Source organism: Loxodonta africana, chromosome 25 (genome assembly GCF_030014295.1).
Source record: "Loxodonta africana isolate mLoxAfr1 chromosome 25, mLoxAfr1.hap2, whole genome shotgun sequence".
NCBI lineage: Eukaryota > Metazoa > Chordata > Mammalia > Proboscidea > Elephantidae > Loxodonta > Loxodonta africana.
Genome location: NC_087366.1, coordinates 60168320 through 60191762, shown reverse-complemented (window position 1 = coordinate 60191762; position 23443 = coordinate 60168320). Strand labels below are relative to the sequence as shown.

The 23443-nt window shown below is 38.8% G+C and overlaps 1 protein-coding gene across 2 annotated transcripts in view; it reads right to left on the bottom strand.

Annotated features, from left to right (window-relative positions):
* Nucleotides 1-23443, bottom strand: part of ESRRG (estrogen related receptor gamma) — a 244082-nt gene that overhangs the window by 68652 nt on the left and 151987 nt on the right. The window contains exons 4-5 of one of the 2 annotated variants that reach the window (XM_010599408.3): nt 9254-9364; nt 5454-5615 (exon numbers count right to left, since the gene is read on the bottom strand). In XM_010599408.3, coding sequence (XP_010597710.1) covers nt 5454-5615; nt 9254-9364 — 273 coding nt within the window. Of the gene's footprint in view, nt 1-5453; nt 5648-9249; nt 9365-23443 lie in introns of both variants that reach the window. The other variant, XM_023538694.2, reaches the window with a different exon arrangement.

Sequence of the window (23443 nt, the reverse complement as noted above, 5' to 3'; positions counted from 1 at the left end):
GAATACTAACTTTTTGGATCACTTGGTTTTAACTGCAACAAAATGACCATCTATGAGCAGCGTCTTGGAAACTCAAATGAACACTGAATGCCCTGCTTTTAGATTATGCTTTATAATTTTCAAATTAATTTTATACATATGTGTATAATTTCTATGTGTACTTTTTCCTCATTTGATTTTCACAATATAACTAATGACCAGAGGAACTAAATAACTGACAAAAGTTTACTCAACTGAAGCTCAGGTTTTCTGATTTTACTTTCAAAATTATCCCACCCTTATAAAATCACCACTACAGCTAGACAGGTATACAGCTACCAGGTACATTAAGTACAGCCTCCAAATAATTGATAATTGAATATATTTAAAATTTAAATAGTCTTATTAAGTGCCAGGGCTTTGGGTCTTAAATTTAACTTTTCTCCCCTTAACTAAAAGACGCAACTACTTCACAGTTTTGAAGTCATTAGGATACGTACACAAAAGAAATATTAGTCCTGAGAAAAGAGGCTACATTTGCCTTAAGAGACTCAGAGGGAAGTAGCAATTACAACCACACGTAAATTCAGTTATGGGACTGGATGGGGGGAAGACCTTCAGAGCCAATGGACAGTTTTGTGCTATACCTATTCTCAATCAACTAATCAATAAACGTTTATTAAGTATTTGATACAGATGGAAAACAAAGTTCTTAGGTGCCACATATACGTTGTATAACCCACCCTTAGTCGCTATGGCCTATTCTCTGCACATGGCACCACACTCACACACATGTACACATGGAAACAAGTGTGCGTTACAAATGGAAACAAACATACGGTAATTATCTCCTCATTTTTGTGCTTTTTCACATACCCTAATGATTTAATGGCGCGACCAGCTTAAGATAAGTAATGAGCATTTTTAAAATGAAACCTCCACAACTTTGGTTAGGGAATAACAATCTAAAAAAAACTGTACTCTACATAAAATACATTAGAATAAGAAACATATCTTCAAGCAGGGTCATTAGCAACAAGGAGTCAAAACGAGCTTGCGTACTTTCTCACAAAATGTATACTCTAACGTACAAAGTCTTTGGCCATACTTTATAGAGTTCCGTCATTTCTAGAAAAGTCTAAATACTTCTGTTGAGAAAACTATAAAAATCCAAGTCACTGAACAATTTTGGTACCTTCTCGTAAGTGAATGTTTTTACAAAGAAAGGTTTCAGGGTAAGTAGAAAGTACCGCTTTCTGCCCTTCGGATTTCTAGTTCTGGCGTGCCTAAATATACTTATAAACTGTTTTCTCACATAATCGTCCTAGTGTGGTTTTCTTTTACAGCTTAATAGTTCCTGCTTCCGCCTGGTATTAAGAAAAACTATAGCTTTTCTTTTTTTAATCATTTTGATGTCACTACAACAAACATCATTTCTAAAACAGAACTATGAGGCAAGGCCCCGAAACTTGAGCAGAGTCTTTGCTTTTCTGTGGCTGTTTAATTTGCTATGTTGGAAATAAACAAGCCTACTTGGAATTTTGCCATATTTGAGAAAGAAAAAAAATTCTTAAAACACACTCACTCACTTAATTGTTCAAATACCTTTCCATTCTTTTAAAGTAAACTCTCCGGCAAGATCCAGAAATATATTTAAGCCACTTAGATAGGTCAGCTACCATGGGTTATGCTGTCTCAAGCACGCTCTGACTAAGCACATTCCACATGTAGCTAACAAAGTTACAGTACACCAGGATATTTTAATCACCCACAAAGAACAATAATAGATCTGACTGCTGGGCTGACAATCGCCTTACCACCCCCTGTGAAACCTAGCTCTGATATCTGTGGAGCCTCCATTACTCAGGGGCCCATTCTAAAAAAGGCCAACAATGGGGAGAATGAAGTGGAGTGTGCAGTGCCTTCCTATCTACATAAAAGAGATTAGAGACGACAGCGTTCCATTTTACAGCTCAATCATATTGTGTTAGCATGCGCTTATCCGAGCGCGGACGAAATTGAAAGAGAAATAAAAAAGAGTCAGGCAGATAGGAAGCAGAAAAGCGAGGCATGAGCAATTTCCAAGGATATAAAAGGATGCTAATGGCCGGGCCCTGTCATTCTTAAAAAGGGCTATTAGGGCACCGTCATCTGTTCTCGCGCCCTTACGTTCCTTCGACTAAAGTCAAGCATTTTCTAAAGCCCTAGTGATCTTTTCCTTCTAGAGATAAAGTACGGTCATGTTTCATAACAATGTACTTTTCCATTTATATGATTTATTCTGTAAGTCAACTAATTCTATTTACTGATTAAAAAGAAAATGCTCCATAAGTATTTTCTTCAACATTTTCTTTTGCTGAGTTCTTCACTTTTTATGTATCAAAAGCAAGTGTACAAAAGTACACTCCCAGCGGGGAAAGAAAGGTCTGATCTTAACTTAGATGCTGAACTTAATTTCGAAAATATATGTATGTGTATGTCCACGAGTGTGTATTATACTAACGGAGAACACATAAAAAAAGAAAAGGCTTGAGTTTTTGTCTATTTAAAAAAAAAAAAAAAAGATTTCACTTTCGTTTTAGCATAAGTTTACAAAAACAATGAGTTTTCAAGTTAAGACTAACATGGGTGAAATTTCAGTTCTGATGCATTTGATTCTGAGCCCCGTTATCAGGACTGGTTCCTGTTATCAAGAACACGGCTTCGCTTTTATCGAGGCAGAGATGTGACTTCAATCTTTTTATTCTTTCTGTCTTTGCCTCCCTGCCCCACCTTCCACGCAGCCACTGCCTGGCCCTCTGCTGCCTGGCCCTCTGCTGCCCAGCCTTCCTGAACCCACAGTACTCTTCGGTATCAGAGTACCCCTCCTTCCACCTGAAAACCCCATATGCCATACTTATTGTTGGAAAATTAAAAAGAAGTTCAGTTAATCTTTGTTTTGCTAATCTCTTTCTGAAAAGCCAAGATACTTCTTGCAACCATTTGAAACACTCTCAGGGAATCACGAGAATCTGAGCTGTGAACCATCTCTCCACAGTGATCTCTGGCATGAGCTGTGGAGAGAGATTACGTCAGTCCCCACCAATTCCAACCTCAGCTTAAGACTGAGCACATAATCGTACAGTAATTGTTTCCACCGCTGGCAATGGTGTTACTCATAGTTATTTAAAGCTACTGTCTTTACAGTAGTCACTATAACCCCTTCACTGTGACATGTTCCTTTGTAAGCTGACATTTCTACTTAGATACACAACTGGACCCATGACTGGACCACTGAGTTTTCCTTACCAGAAGGCCTCCGAAGGCGTTGTTGGCTTTAATAAGTCTTTACTATGGAAGGTCTAACATAAAGATATTTGCCTGACTTAAAAAAACCTCTTAATTTAGGGTGACCTGGGGCAGACTTCTCTGAAATAACGAGTGGTTTGGAAATACGGTGACATAGTCTTTCATGCACTTGTTGCTACTAATAACAACAATTTTAACACCACTATTATTTTGAAATAGTTCTTTCAAATACAGACAACTGGGAGACTGAAACATCCTGATTGTACACCAGGAGGCAATTCTGAATGAGTGTTTTGAAGGCACCTGATACACTTGTGCAAGCCTCTTCACCTCTCTCTGCCTCAAATCTCATCTTTGAATTGAGGATAATAACACCTGATTCCTGGGTTAGACTGGTGGTTCTCAACTGGGGGTTATTTTGTCCCCCAGGGGACATTTGGCAACGTCTGCAGATATTTTTTGGTTGTCACAACTCAGGGGTGCTACTGGCATCTAGTGGGTAGAGGCCGAGAATGTTGCTGAACACCCCACAATGCACAGAAGAGTCCCCTACAACAAAGAACGACCTGGCTCCATATGTCAATAGTGCAGAGGCTGAGAAACCCTGGGTTGAATAATTGCAGATAAACGGACAGAGAGACAGACAGACAGATGCATATATATGCTATATATACAGTGTACATAGACAGATAGAATGATAATTAATATAAATGACATGACATATATTATCTAAAATAGTTTTCTTGGAGGCTTCAACAAATGGTAATTTTCTTTCTTTCTGCTCTAAAACCCTTGGGTAACACTTCCCTTCCAAACAAATTTTCATACATTGTTTAAGCAAACTCTGGCTGTTCCCATTGTCACAGTTCCTAAACGTCTTAGCATCTTCTAACACACCTCTTTTATTTTTGCTTTTTCTAAAGGTCACATACATGTGATTACAGCCCAGTGCAGCAGCAGCTGTGCACATGATGAAATTCTCACCCCACTTTCAGATGTAGTAATTCTTGTGCAGGCACCTTCTAAAGAACACACTCAGGCCTACCTATCTAACTAGTTTTGACTTAATTTGGGGTGCTTTATTAGCAAACGGTGTAAGACAAAGTAGCTGGTATAATACAGAGTGATGTTTAAATTAGTTTACAATTTGCCTGGCCTCATCTAGAACTGCACCGAACAAAGCCATTCAGAAATGTCAGCTGTGTTCCTAACCACTGTAACAAATTGTCGCCTGAACGCTGCACACCTAATGACTTCAAATTAGCTTCACTGCGATATCGCCTGACAGTTCGTTACGACTGTTAGCAACATAGCTGGCGTATCATGACCAATAAATTGGTTTCAGTGTGGGCTGGGAAAGGGACTTCCATCAATTTGATTAAAGAAATTACTGTAGCATTCAAAGCATAAAGACAAACTAGTTTAAGGAGACAGAAATAAGTTAACTGTACCAGAAAAACATTGCTTCATCATTCAAAAACTTGTTTATAAACTACTTGCAGATCAAAGTTCAAACAAAAAATTAATCCAAGCAGAATTCTAAAAATCTTAAACTGTTATCAGGTGCATGCTTATTGATATTACAGGATGGATCAAGAAAGACGAATAATAGGACACTTTAAAAGACTAACGTTAAATTACCATTTGAGAAAATCTACCATGTCACTTTAACTTTTGCTTATTTACATATAAATTCACAGTAAATATTCCATTATAAACCAAAGCAAAGCTGTGAATATGTACAGCAATTCAGAATAGATTGTCACCATGAACAACAAAATGAGCGATTCCTGAAAGGAAAAAGGTACAATAGACCACTGTTGGCCCAGAGAAACACTTTTTAAGGTGAAAAGAAAAAAGCAGAAATATTTCCTTTAGGAGAAAGCATAGGCATTTGAGAGAAATGGAGACTTTTTTTTTCAAAGTTACCTTCTCTTTATCCTATGTTGGCAATGGTACCTTCATAAAGAAAAAAAATAAATTAACAAAAGCCCTAGGTGGTATAGATATAGAGGTTCTGCTTCTGTTAGGATCAGCAAAGCTCTGAATTTAAATGTGATAAAAAAAAAAAAAACAAATGCAAAGTTTAAAAAAAAATCTTAATGAGAAAAATTTGAATTTGCCTAATTCTACATCTATATCCTAGGTAATTAATGGCAACCTTCTTTTCTGTTCAGAAAATGTACCTGGAATATGCTTCGCCCATCCAATGATAACCACCAGCTCGCGGTCGGCCAGGTCACACAGTGTAGTGAGGGCTTTGATGTCACTGTCGGGGACAGTGGGGTCAGGCATGGCATAGATCTTCTCCGGCTCGGCCACCAGCAAATGTGAGACGATCTTGTTATCTGCAGGATCAGACCAGAACGCAGCAAGATCACTGGTACTATCAGCCCTTTTCTATAAACCTGAGTCTGCTTTTTGAAAAAATAATGTCAAATTGCCAGTAATAAACCCCAAATATTCCATTTACGGTTCAAGACATGTATATTAAACAGAGTTCAGTAAAACCCTCAGCAAGAAATAAGCCATTGCAGCGGTAGTAGGACGTGTTCCTTTTCTTCTTCTTTGCCCTACCTGTCTTTGCTGAATGAAGCGCCCGTCCTGCAATGACAATTTTTATAGCAAACAGATCAGGGAAGTTAGATGCTTTCTGGTTTGCTCTCGGATTCTCAGGTGGGGTTTTGGGGAGCAGATTTAAATTCTCTACAACAGCTTTAAAACAGCAATCCAGAAGTAAACCGGTGAGGTACAGAACACAGCGTGGGAGGCAGAGAACTACTAATGCTATAGTCATCAAGGGTGGGAGCGTCATTAATTGTCTTAATTCCTTTAAGGAAGAGTAAAGGTCAGAGCCCTCTGCCTGCGTGAATTACTGACTATATAACTCCATCTCCGTGGGACGCATTGAATAGGATGTCTTTGCTTCCTCCCCCTCCGCCACACTCAGCCAGCTTTCCAAATATAGCTAGTGTTGGTCTCCAGAAAAATACTGCCACTTAAATGTTACAATATTTTCTGCTCTTAGTGCCTAATTCTTTAATCCTTGATTTTCATCTGTTGTCTTTACTCTGTTTTCTGGTTCGGATTTATCTGTCTGAAATTTGTGATATATGTTTTAAAAATCCTTTGTAAAATAAACACTGGAGATAAATGGAAAGCTTCACATCAAATGTGGTTTATTGCTCAGAGGCATGTGGGAGTTTATGGAAGGGGCTGTAAAGCCTTGCCAACGGAATGATTTTTCTAGTTGGCTCTATTTTCAATTTTTATGGGTGGCTTTCGACTTTATACTTTCTTTTAAGTGAAAAGATAAGAATGGGTAAGAATAAACCAAATATTTAAATGCGCTATGGACCGCTACCCTGGAAAACCAGGGTATTAAGCGGCATCTTTGTGAATAAAGCCAAAGTTTCCACTGGAATTTACCAGATCATTCATTTCTCACTATAAATTTTCAACTTTTTTCACCCAAAATGAAAAGACTTCATATAACTTACAATTGAAAACATAGTGTTCTTTTAGACTCCTTTCGTGAAATAAGAAGCAAATTTATCCAAGCCACAATTAAGTCTTTTTCTAAGAGTTGATATTCTAAAAATGTATTAATATGGATCACAGATGAAATATAGTTATGCAAATAATCAACAGTTAACAAGTCATTGGCAGTAATATTCAATTATCATCAAACTGAATAGGCAGATTTGGGGAGGAAATATTCCCCAATACTCTATTTCCTAGAAAAAAATATGAAAAAGAGATTCCTTTCTGGTTTGCAGGATCTGCAAAGAATGACATTTGTTTCTTACATATGCTCTAGAAACAGCACCCTGTGTTTTCAGTCCCGCTCGGAAAAAGGTGCAACTTCCATTGCCCCGACAGAGGAACAAAATCTGCCGGCAACCACTGAATTTCTCAGGATTAGAAGAAAACGCAATAATAAAGGGCACAAAAATGTAACCAAAGGGTATCTTGATTCTAGTTATTTTAACACAGGAAAAAGCCTACCTATTTCACCCAAGTCAGGGCGTACTTGACTTGAGGGGTCAGAGAAATTTGGTTGAACCTTTGAAAGCCCCAGCACTCAGGAAACAGAATAGCCGGCAGCACTGTTTCTAGGTAAATCTGATTTAATGTCTCCCTAATTAGAATCAATAGAACCCAATTTACATTCCGGGGCTTTTGTAGCACACAGTCAGGTAGGGTCCAGAAATCTCCCCTGCCACCTTCTCAGCAAAGCCCAGGCACCATCTCTTGATGCTTATCTGACAGGATCTGAAAATTAAGTTTTATAAATGTTTGTTACAAAAACACACTAATTGGAAGGACTAAGGAAAATTAACACAGAGGCCTTTAGATAATGAGTAATGATTTATTAGAAGTCCTCTTTATCTTGGACAAATGGAGCTCGCTGAAATTGCTGTAATCTTCTTAAAGGTACTTGACAAGCCCCTTCCCAATTCCTCGGGTTTACAGAGAAAACTGGGGATGCTCCTCCATCGTGAGGTCTTACACGTGGGCTGGCCCTCATTTTTCTTCCAGTAGAGGAAATTATCAATGGTTTCAGTCAATGCCCGTCTAAAAATAAATAAGAAACGGGCAGTCTATATATGGTGGAATCCAGAAAGAACTAAACCTCTAACGAAATTAAGCATTAGTGTTTATTGCATTTTATTGCATTATCAGAAAGTTTTTTATTATAATGTGCAAAATCTGCTTAATGCCCTCCTGGATTGTATTTGCAGAATGCCAAACAGTTTATGTAGGCTGCGGAGAAGACGCCAGATTGGACAATCGAAGGTATAATCAACATAATGTTTTTTGGAAAGGCAAAAGGAAACCATGCCATATGTTCACTTAAGCTTTAATTTTATGTAAAACTGGTTGCTTTTCCTTTGACATAGCTGAAATGTCCTCTCATTTACAGCTCAGGGCCTGTTTTATTTGTTTAACAGATCCCCATATGCTTACATGTATGATACACAGCAGTGACCCCTCCTGGAGAAGCTGAATGAGAAGCTGGCACTTCCGTCCCTTGAAAGCAGGCGTATCAAAAATCATCCATGCCTTCTTTAGAACTATTATAGCTTCGACTTCCTCTGATGAGTGCTGATTGTGTTGTCTTAGGCAAAGACAGCTAAATGTGAGAATTACTTTCACCGCAGCACTTCTAAGTGCCTAGTCTGAACCCCCTCCGTCAGCACCCTAAAATGTTAGTTCTGTTGTATTACAGCTATTAACTGATTCTTCAAAAAATGGGATACACTTATTGCCTCAGTCTATATTCCAGCTCTTCTTAGTTAACGACAAAGAGAATGGGGCTTACATTTTAGCTATGTACCGATTGTCCTCTCAAATTGCAACCTGGCATCGTAAAACCAGAGACTTTTTACAAACAATTCATGATGCCCATAAGGGTGCCTGAGATGAAACCACTAACCTATGCTTGGTAGTAGCAGGGACCATTCCTGCTTTAACCTCTTGCTAGCTAGCATGCTAACCTTCCATAGCTCCAAATTAATGAGGCCCCTAATGTATTTTCGTTGCGAGGTTGAGCAGGGAAACTTATTTAGTTAGTGAAAACTACAAAATCACTTTCTTGTGAAATCGGAAACGAACAGCTCCAATGAACTAATGATGAAGGTATGATCCATTTTATGGACCTCTGAAAATAAGATCACCAGTAACTGCAAAATCCACACTACATAAGCTAAGCACTAATGTGCTTATGCTTCCACAAACTGACTAGGTGAAAAATGGTAAAAGGGAGAAAACCAAAGAAAACTTAAAAGAAGAAGAAGAAAAAAAAAAGATAATTAGCCAAGTCGCTGTTGGTCTTCATAGGCAGTCCTTGGGAATAAAGGCACAGCCCCCAACAATGAGACGTTTCCTTAGAGTAAGGAGGGTGGGCACAGCAAAGCTGATGTACATAGAGCCAACTGGGAGGAATCCCGTGCTAGGAGCCAGACATATCTGCTGTACTTACATGGCTTTTTGGCTGGCTGAACCAGCTGAGGGTTCAGGTATGGGCTGTTCTCCGCATCTATTCTGCGCTTGTACTTCTGTCGACCTCCACGTACTCTGTCAAGACGCACCCCTTTGGAGAAAGAAAGAAAGGCACTGGCTTACTGTTTAGGTAGCTATCTTGGAGACCAGTCATATACACAGACGGTACCATCCAGGGACTCTGTGTTATTGTTGTTAGATGCCATCACGTCAGTTCCGACCCTTAGCAACCTTACGTACAGCAGAATGAAACACTGCCCAGTCCTGCAACATCCTTACTACGTTGTTATGTTTGAGCCCACTGTTGTAGCCACAGTGTCAACCCATCTCGTTGAAGGTCCTCCTCTTTTTCGCTGACCCTCTACTTTGCCAAGCATGGTGTCCTTCTCCAGGGACTGGTTCCCCCGATAATGTGTCCAAAGTATGTGAGACAAAGTCTCGCATCCTTGCTTCTAATGAACATTCTGGCTATACTTCTTCCAAGACAGATTTGTTTGTTCTTCTGGCAGTCCATGGTATATGCAATATTCTTCACCAACACCATAATTCAAAGGTGTCAATTCTTCTTTGGTCTTCCTTAGTCATTTTCCAGCTTTCACATGCATATGAGGCAATAGAAAACACCATGGCTTGGGTTTGGCGCATTTTAGTCCTTAAAGTGACATCTTTGTTTTTTTGTATTTTAAAGAAGTCTTTTGTAGCAGATCTGCTCAATGAAATATGTCGTCTGATTTCCGGACTGCTGCTTCCATGGGTATTGATATCAGACAATGTTCCACTGCTATTCATTAGGTTTTGGCTGGCTAATTTTTTCAGAAGTAGGCTGTCAGCCAGAGTCTGTCTTAGTCTGGAAGCTCACTTGAGACCTGTCCACCATGGGTGACCCTGCTGCTATTTGAAATACCAGTGGCATAACTTCTAGCATCAGAGCTACACACAAGCCAGCATAGTACCACAAACTGACAGACACGTGGGGTATGTAATTGTAGGGTGTGTAAGTAGAGAGGCACCAACATGCTGCTGGAATTACACCACACAAAATTCAGTCCTGTCAGGCGAAAGGAGTGTTCCATATTAAGCAGTCACTATGTCTCAGAAGGGCAATGTTTCAGAAGGGCAATGTTATTGACGTTTTGGCACGCATTGGCTTACACTGTCAAAGGACGAAGCAAAAGGAGCTTCCCGAAGACAGGGTGCAGAAGGTTAGGATGTCAAAGGATGGCATGTTAATGAGGGAGAGGTGAAAGGCTGAATCGGAAAGTAGACAAAAGGAGACAGGCAGGGGTAAAACTTCGTCCCAAATAATGGTGCATTGGGTCAAGATTCAAAGAGGTTTTGCTGACAGTGGACTTAAAATATTAAGGGAAAAGGCAAAAAAGAAAGAAAAACATTAAAAAGGAGAAATGCTTCATTTATGTGAGGGAGCAGAGGGGTTGGGCTTATTACTAACCTGGTTTCCAGTCCCTAATTGTAAAGTTCAGGATGGGACCATGTAGTCCTTAACAAATCAGGAAAAGACTACTTGGTAGTAGGGACAGGGAGAGGCTCTACTTGTAGAATTAGGTTGCTCCTTAATAGAGATAACAGTGTAACATTATACACGAATAAATTCAACCAAGTAATGCACTGTGCAATTGGACCAATAAGCAACATCATAATAATAAATGGAGAAAATATTGAAGTTGTCAAGGGTTTCATTTTACTTGGATCCAGAATCAATGCCCATGGAAGCTGCAGTCAAGAAATCAAACTATGCATTGCATTAGGCAAATCTGCTGCAAAAGACCTCACTGAAGTGTTAAAAAGCAAAGATGTCACTTTGAGGACTAAGGTGTGCCTGACCCAAGCCATGGTATTTTCAATTGCCTCATATACATGTGAAAGCTGGGCAATGAGTAAAGAAGATCAAAGAAGAATTGATGCCTTTGGATTATGGTGTTGATGAAGAATATTAAATATCACTGTGGACTACCAGAAGAACAAACAAATCTGTCTTGGAAGACGTACAGCCAGAATGCTCCTTAGAAGCGAGGATGGCAAGACTTAGTCTCGTGTACTTCGGACATGTTATCAGGAGGGACCAGAGCCTGGAGAAGGGCATTATGCTTGGTAAAGTGGAGGCCAGCAAAAAAGCAGATCCTCAAGGAAATGGATTGACACAGTGGCTGCAACCATGGGTTCAAACATAGCAATGACTGTGAGGATGGTGCAGGACCGGGCATTGTTTCCTTCCACTGTGCATAAGGTCGCTGTGAGTCAGAACCAACTCGACAGCACCTAAAAACAACAACAACAACAATGCATTGTACATATCTTGAAATTTCTCAAGCTGTTTAGAAAACAGATTCAATTAAAAGCATGCTCATTATTATTTTACTGAGCAGCTTCTCAGAGCTTTTCATATGCAAACAGACTCTGTAGAACTCTAATAGGGACATAAAACATATGGGATGTTTCACAAACCATTTCAAGAAAGGGTCCTCTTTTTGGGGAGTGCTTATCAATATCGCCTGGAACATGTCAGTTGTTGGTTATCTGAATTACGTGAAATAGTTTGAGAAATCTGTTAATTCTGAAGGTGAATTTATATATATTCAAAGGTTAGGGATAATATTAGTCATCCAGGGGGTAAAAGAAAACACACTTTCATGCTTTCCTAATATATACTAGCTTACAGCTACTTATCTTTTAGCGATACACAAAAACATATATTTGTACATATATCTAAATAAATCCTAAATTGTCGTACAGAAACATCAGGGTATAGTTTAAATGAAATCAGGAAATAACTCCTACTGCAATTAAATTAAAAAAATTTAGGCAAACAAATATCAAAACCCAGGGAAGTTAGATACAGCTGCTTCCGCACTGAAAACAATCCTGCAGGTGGGTCACAAGGCAGTTGTATTTCCTACCCGCTAGTTCCACTATGGAAACCCTGGTGGTTAACCACTACAGGGTTAAGTAGTGTTTAACTGCTATGGCTGCTAACCAAAAGGTCAGCAGTTTGAATCCACCATGCGGTCACTGGAAACTCTATGAGGCGGTTCTACTCTGTCCTATAGGGTCACTATGAAACTTGACGGCAATGGGGGCGAGGGGGAGAGTTTCACTATACTTTGTGCTTACATTGAATTCTTTTCCTTTGTTCATCTAATTTCCAGTGTTCTAGTTTTACTGTGTTATATTTACCAAAGTCTAGTAACTTCCACTTCTTTCCCCTTTTTTCGTGTTTTATCTTTTTTTCACCTCTTCCTCTCCAAAAACTTGCTCAAAATGGTTGAATCTCCTTCTGGCTCTTTCATTAATTAGCTCTGTAAACTTTGATGAATCCCTTAAACTTATTTGTTTTTTCTAAATATAAAATGGGCATAAAGACAATATCCTCCTTGATGTTTTGTTGTAAAGATCCAGTAGTATTATATCCTGGATATTATACAAATAAGTTATCAAAATATTTTAGAAACCTTAAAATGATAAGTAAAAATAAGATGGTCATCATTATGCTGTTATTTTACTGAAATATCACTGCAATACTTTACTGAGATGTATTTTTCATCATGATCATTTATTGAAAATCTATCCCCATGGAGTCTGACAATCTACTCTGCCTCAATTCCGTAGGTAAACAGATTTGAGGTATGATAGACTGGTAAGATAATTCCAAGGATAGAAGCCAAATAGTGACACTATTTGATGTCTAACTGATTTATAGGAATATCTGGCATCCCATTCTATTTACTGCTCATCTCTGTCACTAATAATATCATTTGGATATGTGATGATATTAGGACAGCTACAGGACCTAATCCAAATTCTATTCAAGAAGGAAGAAGCTTTCCCCGAGTTTAGCTGTTAAGTACACAATACAGAGTTAAGTAGAGAATTGACAATTACCCAATTAACCTAGTAAATTTAAAAGGCTCAAATTATTTTAGAAAAAGAGAAACAAATACTTATTACGATCGGAACCCGGAAATCCAGATTTGCCATAAACAAACATCAACCTAATCCAAATATTTCCACTTAAGTTGACACAGCTCATGTCTTCACACTTTCACGATCTTAAATACAAACAATTTCTGTTTGGACTTTACTTGTAAACCAATTTTGAGAAAGTTTAAAGTCAGATTTCTCCCAGAAAATAAGACACCCACAATGTTTAATATCTGACAGGATCCGAAGTTAATTAAGGCAAATAGATTTTCTATTCATGTGGAGACTGCCATTACCTTTTTTTTTTTTTTTAATAAAAGATTTTAATAGTTGGCATTACCTACCTAACAGAACATTTCACATTGCTTCTTATTTCAAATACTGCACGTGCCTACATAGCCACCAGGGAATTACAAATCTTATACATTGTCAGAATTTACAAAATTGGAAAGCAAGAGTAGGGCAAGGAGGAAAAAAATAAGCTTTGAGGCAAATAAACACCAACAGCAGTAAAACAGCTCAGCACAAGGTCTTCTTAGGTCAGCTAGTTTTAAGTCTATATTTTATGCTCAAATGCAAATTTTTATAATATTATATAGTCCAAAGTCAAAAGTGTTTTTCACATTTTTAATAAGCACAAAGTCAAAAGCATTTCATAGTGTAATAAAAGATCTCCCCTTCAGAAAATTACACAAGGATACCCTAGCCTACTTTCCTAAATTAAAGAGATTTATGGCAGTTCCCAAATAAAGATTTGCTAAAAACATTAATTACATAGACCCACGGAATACTTAAGTATCCCATGAACAGTTAAGAAAGGTGAAAATAAAAATAATAAAAGATAGCAAATAGATAGTTGTGTTAAATAAATGTAACTGAACAATGCTCGTAACTGAGTGTTGGAGAAACGATGGAAAACAGTAACTTCTGAAACAATCAGGTAAGGAGGAGGGGCGCTCTCCGGAGTACTATGTGACCTCCTGATACTGCAGCTTCTGTTTTGTGTGAGAAAACTTCCCTCCTTCCCTTCAGGAACAGAGGTACCTAGCAGTGTCCTTGAATTCTCCTAAGATTTCTCTAAGGGGAAGCATCATAAACAGAGGATACAGAAAATCCTTTTGAGGAGCTGCAAGAATAGAAGCAAAGGAGGTTAGCAGCATCAGACACAGCAGCAGGACTTTTAACGGCAGCCTCTGTGATGGGGTTCTCCTCCAGGACAACACCCTGACAGTCTACCAGTTTAACCAAAAGAAGTGTGTGTTTATAGGCGTCTTGCTTGGTAAGGGGATGAGTGAAATTTACTTGTATGTTCAAATACATGCTCTAGGGAGTATCTAAGCATAGTAAATTTTTCAAGAGTACCTAAGGCAATAAAATAAACTAACCTCTAACTTCTACTGCCCCTTCTCAAAATAGACTGTAATACTGTTAAATATGGCCTCATGATTTAATCCTTTCTGACTCCTCATACCTATATCTCCTACCAAGAAATACCATCATTGTTAACTGAATAAATCAATTTCTACATGAAGTATCTTGGAATAATCTAAAACAGCAGCCAGTATTAGAAGCCACCGGTTATGGAGGGCTTATTATATGCCACGCAACAGGTTAACTGCTGTAAATATATTAACTCATTTAGTCTTTATAGGAATCCTGTGAGACAGCTATTACTTTTCATGTTTCCTATGTAACATCCTTTAAAAGTTACAGGCCACTTTAAGAGTTGATTATCTTTTAGTGGAACATACAAACATACCCTTGCTTCTAGATGTGTCTAAATATCCTGAATTACCATATCGAAAGATCAGAGTGCAGTTACGTGAAATCAGGTGATAACTTTAAGAGCAATTAAATAGATTTAGGCAAACAAATACCAAAAACCAGAGAAGATAGATACAGTATGAGAAACTGGAACGAGCAAGAGGGAGATCCAGGAATGAGAGTTGGGGGTTGGAAAACCTACATTCTTAAACACTACATTTATACTGCTTGTCTGCCATCAAATTCTATTTCAGAAAAGGACATTTGGGGTGTACTTCAAAAGCGGAAGGAAAGGTAGCTACAACGCCATTGATTTTTGAGGTGAACAATCTTCTCTACATGAAATGGAGCATCTGTGACAAAGTTGGCAGGATAACGGACCATGAGGGAAAATGGGATAATTTTGTATTTCCTAAGTGGAAACCCTGGTTGCGTAGTGGTTAAGAGCGGCTGCTAACCAAAAGTCAGCAGTTCAAATCCACCAGGTGCTCCTTGGAAACCCTATGGGGCAGTTCTACCCTGTCCTACAGGGTCGCTATGAGTCGGAATTGACTGGACGGCAACAGGTTTGGTGTTTTTTTTGTTTGTTTGTTTTACTCACTAAGTGATAACCCCAGAACCCAGTGCTGTCGAGTCAATTCCGACTCGTAGCGACCCTATAGGGCAGAGTAGAACTGCCCCATAGAGTTTCCAAGGAGCACCTGGTGGATTAGAAATGCCGACCCTTTGGTTCGCAGCCGTAGCACTTAACCACTATGCCACCAGGGTTTCTGGCACTAAGTGATAGGTAGATTAAATTTTTCTCACCTAGGACAGTTTGTAGTTATGCGACCATACCTCAAAATATGATAGTTATGTTCAAACCAAAACATGATAAAAAGATTCAAATACTCTGCATTTCTACTGAGGCAGGGAGCCAGAGGTATTCAATTCATTTCCTTACTCCTGGTTCCTCCTTGGAAACCCTGGTGGCTAAGAGCTACAGCTGCTAACCAAAAGGTCAGTAGTTCGAATTCACCGGGCACTACTTGGAAATCTTATGGGGCAGTTCTACTCTGTCCTAAAAGTCTTGGTTTAGGTGGTTCCTCCTTAATGTTGTTGTTGCGTGCCATCGAGTCAATTCCAGCTCAAGGCAACTCCATGTGTTACTGCATAGAAGTGCCCCATAGGATTTCCTTGGCCATAATCTTTACGGAAGCAGATCACCGGGTCTTTCTTGCACAGAGCCTCTGTGTGAGTTTGAACCACCAACCTTTCTGAACGCTTAACTGTTTATGCCACCAGGGCTCTTATATCTGTCACTGTAAATCAGACAAAGCCTATTTTGCCAGGGCCTTGGAGGCAGAGCGACATTGTCATTGGATTTTATGGCTCAGGGAGGCCTCGGCAGCAGCGTTCCCACAAGACATCCCTGGCCAAGGGTTACATTCTCTTGTGATGGAAGATCATGACAACAGTTGGGGAACTTGGGAGATGGCTGGGTAGCACGTGGAAACCCTGTGACATCTGCTGAACAAAAGAGAAAAGTCACACAGGGAGAGAAAATGCATACCCATTAGGCAAACTTTTTTCTTTTTTTAAACTAAGTCTTCAGTCACTAAAAAAAAAAAAAAAAAAAAAAACAGTCACTAGAAGAGATAAAAACCATGACTCACATTAAAGCCTCCTGGCTATACAGATGAATCAACAATTAGCAAGGGGGAATCCTTCCTTTGGGTCTCCTGATAGCTATCTGGACTGTTAAACACATGAGGCCCGAAACAGGAGTGCAAAGGCTTCCCTCCCTTTCAGATTCAAGTTGCAGATAAAATACATTTGTGAATTTCTGTGCTTAGGACATAACCCAACAAAGTTCCTTCTTCTTCTTCTTTTTTAAAGATATGATTGACTACTCTTGGCCGGTTCCGAGGCACATGTGATAAATCTGTAAGCTGGGTTGGAGCTGAAATCTAACTGATAGAAATTCAACATAACCATGACCAAAATATTTAGCGAGAGAATTGTTGCACCAGAGGTAAAGTTACCTCATTTGAAGCATGGAGCCCTAATCTATGACACATACAAGTACAAATTAGGTCATCTGCAACAGGTGACAAGTTTTAATTGAATGTCTTCTGTCTGCAATTCTGACAAAAGGGGAATGGAAATAAATGAGTCTGGCAGGACAGCCCTGAGCCTTACAATACCCAATATCTCATTATTTTTAAACAGCTATCTATAAACTGATGCTGACAAGCCTTGAACCTTTTATTTCTGCTCAAGATGAGGTGGCTGTGAAGGTAAAAAAGAAAAAAAGAGGGCCATCCAGAACGTTACATTAAACATGCAATGCCTGCCATTATCACTTCCCCAATGTAATTAAAGGAAATCTCCGATTCACAAGGCACTATTTCTTACTTTGCTGGATGTCAGAAAGGGAGAGAGGCCAGAAAACACTTGGCCTTCATTTGGTAAACATAGGAACTGCCTTTAAAGAAAAAAAGAAAACCTGCCCTTTCCTTCTGCTGCCTGTTAAATTTTTCATGAACTATTGAAAGGGCATTTACTGTGGCCCCTGCCTACCTAACCCACATTTTGTCTTGTTCTATTTCGTCCTGGCTACTCTTCCTCTCATGCTTTTCTAAATTGTTTTCTCATGTGAACGAAGTTACGAATTAGTGGATGAAGATGTGAAATGTGGTTGGATATCAACATCAGGAAGCAATTCTACTAATTCACAATTAAACGTGATACTGGCGGCAGTAAGTTTAACACAGTAATAATAGTATAACAATGCACTGCACCCCGTGGGGCTGCTCTGTGTAAACAAAAGCACAGATATTATTTATGCAAAATTCAGTGCCCTGTGAAAATGAATTAAATATGAAATCTAACAAGCTTGTTTTCAAGTTGCTGGTTTGACTGCCACAGTCAATTCGTTCCTTTTCAAGGAGAATATAGGTAAGAAAGAAAAATAGGGAAAATGTGGCAGAGAAAGGGGCCACTGAGTCTTCACACAGGCGACCTATGAGCAAATTAAGCTCAAAAGAGAAGCTTGTCATGGATCTCGCAGAAGAAAATCTGATGTTCTGGCTAATTTTTTTAGTAGCTCACCAAAGATAATAAAAATGTACTACCAGGCTCAAGCAGAAATTCTGAGAGCCAAAAATAACGTACCAAACAAATGACATTTTGTAATATTTCTCTGGTGATAATCATGATTTGGCAAAGTTGAGATTCAAAATAAAGTAAATTTGGCAAAGGTGAGGTTCAAAACAAAGAACTTAATATACATTTCCAGATCAAGTGTGAAGAGAATTATACCCAGCACACTCAAGCATATAGAAATACTAAGTGAATAAATAAATTAGTTAACAACATGCTTTGTAGCCATGTACTAATCAGGGTTTTTTGTTTGTTTGTTTGATATTTCTCAACCTAGGATGTACAGAGAAAAAGATATTACTCTCTTGTCAGTTCAGTAATCCGTTTGTCATGTTTTTCTTATCGCACTAGCATATTACAAAGAGGAAAAATGAAGTTCAATAGAGATTAAATGTTAATATAAAATTACCGTATACATGCCTGACTCTCATACAAGTCAGAGATATTCTGCTGACATTGTGACACTTATTGCCTATTTCTTGTGACACTCACTTCCTGTGACACCGACAGCAATCTGTTTAACATAGAAATAGTAAAACAATGCACACCACTCTACGGGGATGCTTTGTATAAAGATGAGCACGAATATTATATACGCAAAACCCAATGCCCTGTAAAAAGGAATTAGATATGAAATCAAACAAGCTGGTGTTCAAGTTGCTGGTTTGAGGGCCACAGTCAATTCGCTTCATTCAATACAGAGGAACGCAGTGGAATGTACCGATCCGATTGAAATCTTTAGTGAACATAAACGAAAAATAATAAAGGAACCTAAAAAGGAGTTAGAGGGATACCTAAATGGGTTGATTCAGGGTCTGATATGAAGTAAATGCAATGCTTCCATCCCCTTATCAACCAATTCTATATGCCATCACTAACCCCCATCCATCTGCCAAATATGCTGCTAAAGAGTTGTGGGGAAAGTTAATAGAAAAAAAACCATTTTTTTTGAAGAGGAGAGAGCCATACGCTTTGCAGAAATTTAGAAGTGGGGAACGCAAGGACAGAAGACTCGAAGAACAGTCCTAATTACCGTGAGTCCTGAGATGATCACAATAGCACAAAGCCACTGTGGACACAATTTGAAGCCACTTACATACACCTTTCCTTCCCCAAAGTTGACAAATAGACTACTGAGGAATTTAAAACCTCATGAGAAAAACTAAGGTAGGAGAATCAAGAATAGTGGTGAAAATAAAAATGCGCTTATACATAAATTATACAGTCACTAAAACTAAGTAAAGACAAACATTAAAAGACTTTCAATGACAGACACACTAAATAAGTAATGTTTCCTGAACGATGACTTTCCATTTACAATCCTCTGATCTTGTGACTATTTTCAGAATTTCTCTACCACCTGGTTTCAAAAAGATGACTGTAAATTCAGTTTGCTTTGATGCAGACATTATGCATATGAAAAGCATTATTTTCTATAGCTGGTTTTCAAGCCAAATGTTCAATGATATTTTTATTTTACTCCTCTGAGTAGCTAGGTCTTTATAAGGAGCCACTCTAGACTCATGCTTACTTGATGTATAATGTTAAAGATTTGGGGAGAAGCATTATCCATCAGTAGATCTAAACATATCAAAATTTAAGGTCAAGGAAATTAACAATTAGCAAAGTATATACTCTGAGGATTGGAGGAAGACTTGTTAACAACCTGAGATATGAAGATGACACACCTTGCTTGCTGAAACTGAAGAGGACTTGAAGCACTTACTAATGAAGATCAAAGACCACAGCCTTCAGTATGGATTACACCTTAGTGTGAAAAAGCAAAAAAAAAAAATTCTCGCAACTGAACCAATAAGCAACATCATGATAAATGGAGAAAAGATTGAAGTTGTCAAGGATTTCATTTTACTTGCATCCACAATCAACAGCCATGGAAGCAGCAGTCAAGAAAACAAAAGACACATTGCATTGGGCAAATCTGCTGCAAAGGACCTCTTTAAAGTGTTGAAGAGCAAAGGTGTCACCCTGAAGACTAAGGTGTGCCTGAGCCAAGCCATGGTATTTTCAATCACATCAGATGCACGTGAAAGCTGGACAATGAATAAGGAAGACCGAAGAAGAGTTGACACTTTTGAATTGTGGTGTTGGCGAAGAATATTGAATATACCATGGACTGCCAAAAGAATGAAGAAATCTGTCTTGGAACAAGTGCAGCCAGAATGTTCCTTAGAGGCAAGGATGGTGAGACTGCGTCTTACATACTTTGGACATGTTTTCAGGAGGGATGAGTCCCTGGAGAAGGACCTCATGCTTGGCAGAGTACAGGGTCAGCAGAAAAGAGGAAGGCCCTCAATGAGGTGGATTGACACAGTGGCTGCAACAATGGGCTCAAGCATAACGATGATTGTAAGGATGGCGCAGGACCAGGCAGTGTTTCGTTCTGTTGTGCATAGGGTCACTATGAGTCAGAACTGACTCGACGGCACCTAACAACAAGTATCCTGTACTTGTATCAGGTCAAGGAGTTCCTGATAGACTTCCTTGTGTATAGTTGTTTCAGGAGGGGTTAGGTGGCAAGGTGGCTACAAGGATGCTCAAAACTGTCCACAACACTAAGAGGGATCCTTAGATGTCAAGGTGGCCAGGAAAAGACTGTCATGAGAAAGCTTGGGAGGAGAAGTTGCGGTGAAGACTACAACTGTCAGTACCTCACATAGGAGGATGTAGAACTTCCCATGGAAATCTCCTTGCAGTTTCCCAAACCATAATATCTTGGTATTTCCTGTCAACTTGCAGCACGGTTAAGCCTGCTAACTGAAAGGTTGGCGGTTCTAAACCACCCAGTGGCTCCGTGGGAGAAAGGCCTGGCAATCTGCTCCCATAAAGATTACAGCCTAGGAAACCTGATAGGGGCAGTTCTACTCTGTCACATGGGGTTGCTATGAGTGGAAATTAACTCAACAGCACCTAACAAAACCAATATATTTTTTGAAACACAGCCTGGCCTAAACTCAAACTTCAAGAGATTTTATTTATTATGCATTCTCAGCCTAATTCCACACACACACACAAAATTGAGGGTTGAGGGCATGGTGAGAAATGATACATTAATTGAAAAAGTCTCGAACGGCCAAACATATGTGTCCAAACGATTTTGGTAAGCATTTAATTGTATGTCACTCATCATTGCATATGCACTATACATGACAAGCTCGTCACAAAAATGTGTGTAAATGAATAAATAAATAAAGTTACAATATATGTTGTAGCCATATACCAATGAGGGTGTTTTTGTTTGTTTGTCTTTCTTTTGGTCCTTCTGAACCTGGAAAGTACACACATAAATATATGTATCTCTGGTCAGTTTTCTGAGTAGTTCTTGTTTGTCATTTTTTTCTTATTGCACTAGCATATTGTAACTTTGGAAAGAAATAGAAGACTTGAAGACACCAATAAAAAGCAGAAGGTATTGCGAAAAAAAAAGGAGTTGCTGAAAAGGTAGAACCTCAGAATTTAACTCTTCAATATTCATCTTGGACAATGTAAGAGGAAGCATTGTATGATATCCTGGGGAAATCTCAGTTAGATATTAAGAAGAATTTACTAATGACAGTTATATTTAGATATTCAGTATTAAGCAAGAACGACCATAGGCCTCTATACTTGGGAAGTTTGACAAATGAAGAAAACCATTCGCTTTCTGAGACATTTTTATTGCTCCCTTGCCTGGAAGCAGATGAATGAGCTTGATCACGTGTTAAGCTCTCTTCCAGCTCTTAGATTCTATGAATGAAATGGTGTACTTAAAAAGATGGAATTGACCCACAGATTCAGAGTCCAACAACTGCCTTGGCAGTTGGAAGCATCTACATACTTCATGTCTTAAATCAGGAAGAACTGGAGCCAAATGGATCGCATTAATGGGCCAGAAGAGCAGAAGGCTTTCTGGCACAGGTCTTCGTGTTCCCATCACACTGACCTTGGCCAAATGCATTTCCTTTTGTTCTTGATGATAATAGAGCAAATAAAGTGCCTGTGTTTGAAAAATGCTTCTAGCTCATTACTGCATTAGGAGAAGATCAATGCCTGTTGCGCGTCGCCATGGAGAATAAAGTATGGAAAATCATAAACAGCTTCAGATTTGTTTGCATTTTACAACACAGAAACTAGATTAAGCAAAGGAGAAGAGAACATGACCTCATAACAGATATTTTGAAAGCTAACCATTGGCTCTTCAGTTATTTAACCGAATTTCAAAAAATAAAAAGGTATTTGGCTAAATATGACAAGATTACAGTAAATACACCATGATGGTGAGTATCTCAACACCTACAGTCAACCTTTCTTGCAAAAGTTACAAATACGAACACACAATTGTAAACTGATAAGACATTATCCAATTTCTTTACCTTCCTGATAATGACTTGACCTGGTAAAAAAATTCTGTGAAAATTAATTGTTAGCAAACATTTTCCTTCCAAAGTGAGCCCACAATTATGTGCATTTATGTTAATGTTTACATCAAGAGTTGAAAACTCAGGGACCACAGGGGCTAGCCACATGAAGGAAGAAATGCACTACCTGTTCAGAAAAAAAAAATGAGGGGTCTAAACTGTAGTGACACAGACGGAATTTGCCCCACAAAAGGACAAAATCTCTGCTCAGTGCCCCCTAGCTATTGCTGTGAGAATGGATTAGGTATTCCAGAATGTAAGTCTCGGATTTTCAAAGTCACCACTTCCAAAAGAAGCCAGCAATCTGGATCATTATTTTATAAAATCTCCAGATGTTTAAAGGTTCACACAACTTTTTGGCTAATTGTGTGCCTCTCAGGCTGACGGTTTGTAGCTTTTGGTCTATAAACTTACATAGGGCCCAGCTATTACATGGTCCCTGAGAGAAGCCACGTTTGATATTTTGCAGGATAAACTGACTGCAAGTTGGTAGCTCTTTAGAAATCATTCCTTTATTTTATCTAGGCCCTCGCATGTCAGCATGCATTAAATAACCTAACTGCTTGAGTTGTTCTATAGATTATAACCCAACTTTCAAAATTTAAAATGCTATGTAGTAGGGTTCAGGCACAAAAGTGTGTTTTTATTAGAAATCATTTCAAACGAGAGTTAAATGTTAATCATCCAAGCCTAGAAACAGCGTCTGTCAGTTAAGAATGCTGATGTGTTTGGGTCTAAGTCCTCTTAAAGAATCTCTTGTTGGGCTCGGGTCTCCGCTGGTATTTACAGTAAATGACAGCAAAGGCTTTCTTTAGTTTCACGCATTTCATTTACTAAATGTTTTCATTTTTTCGAGAAACATCCTTCTGTGCCCTGAAATCTGTTGAAGCCGAAATCAATTCCTGAAATGT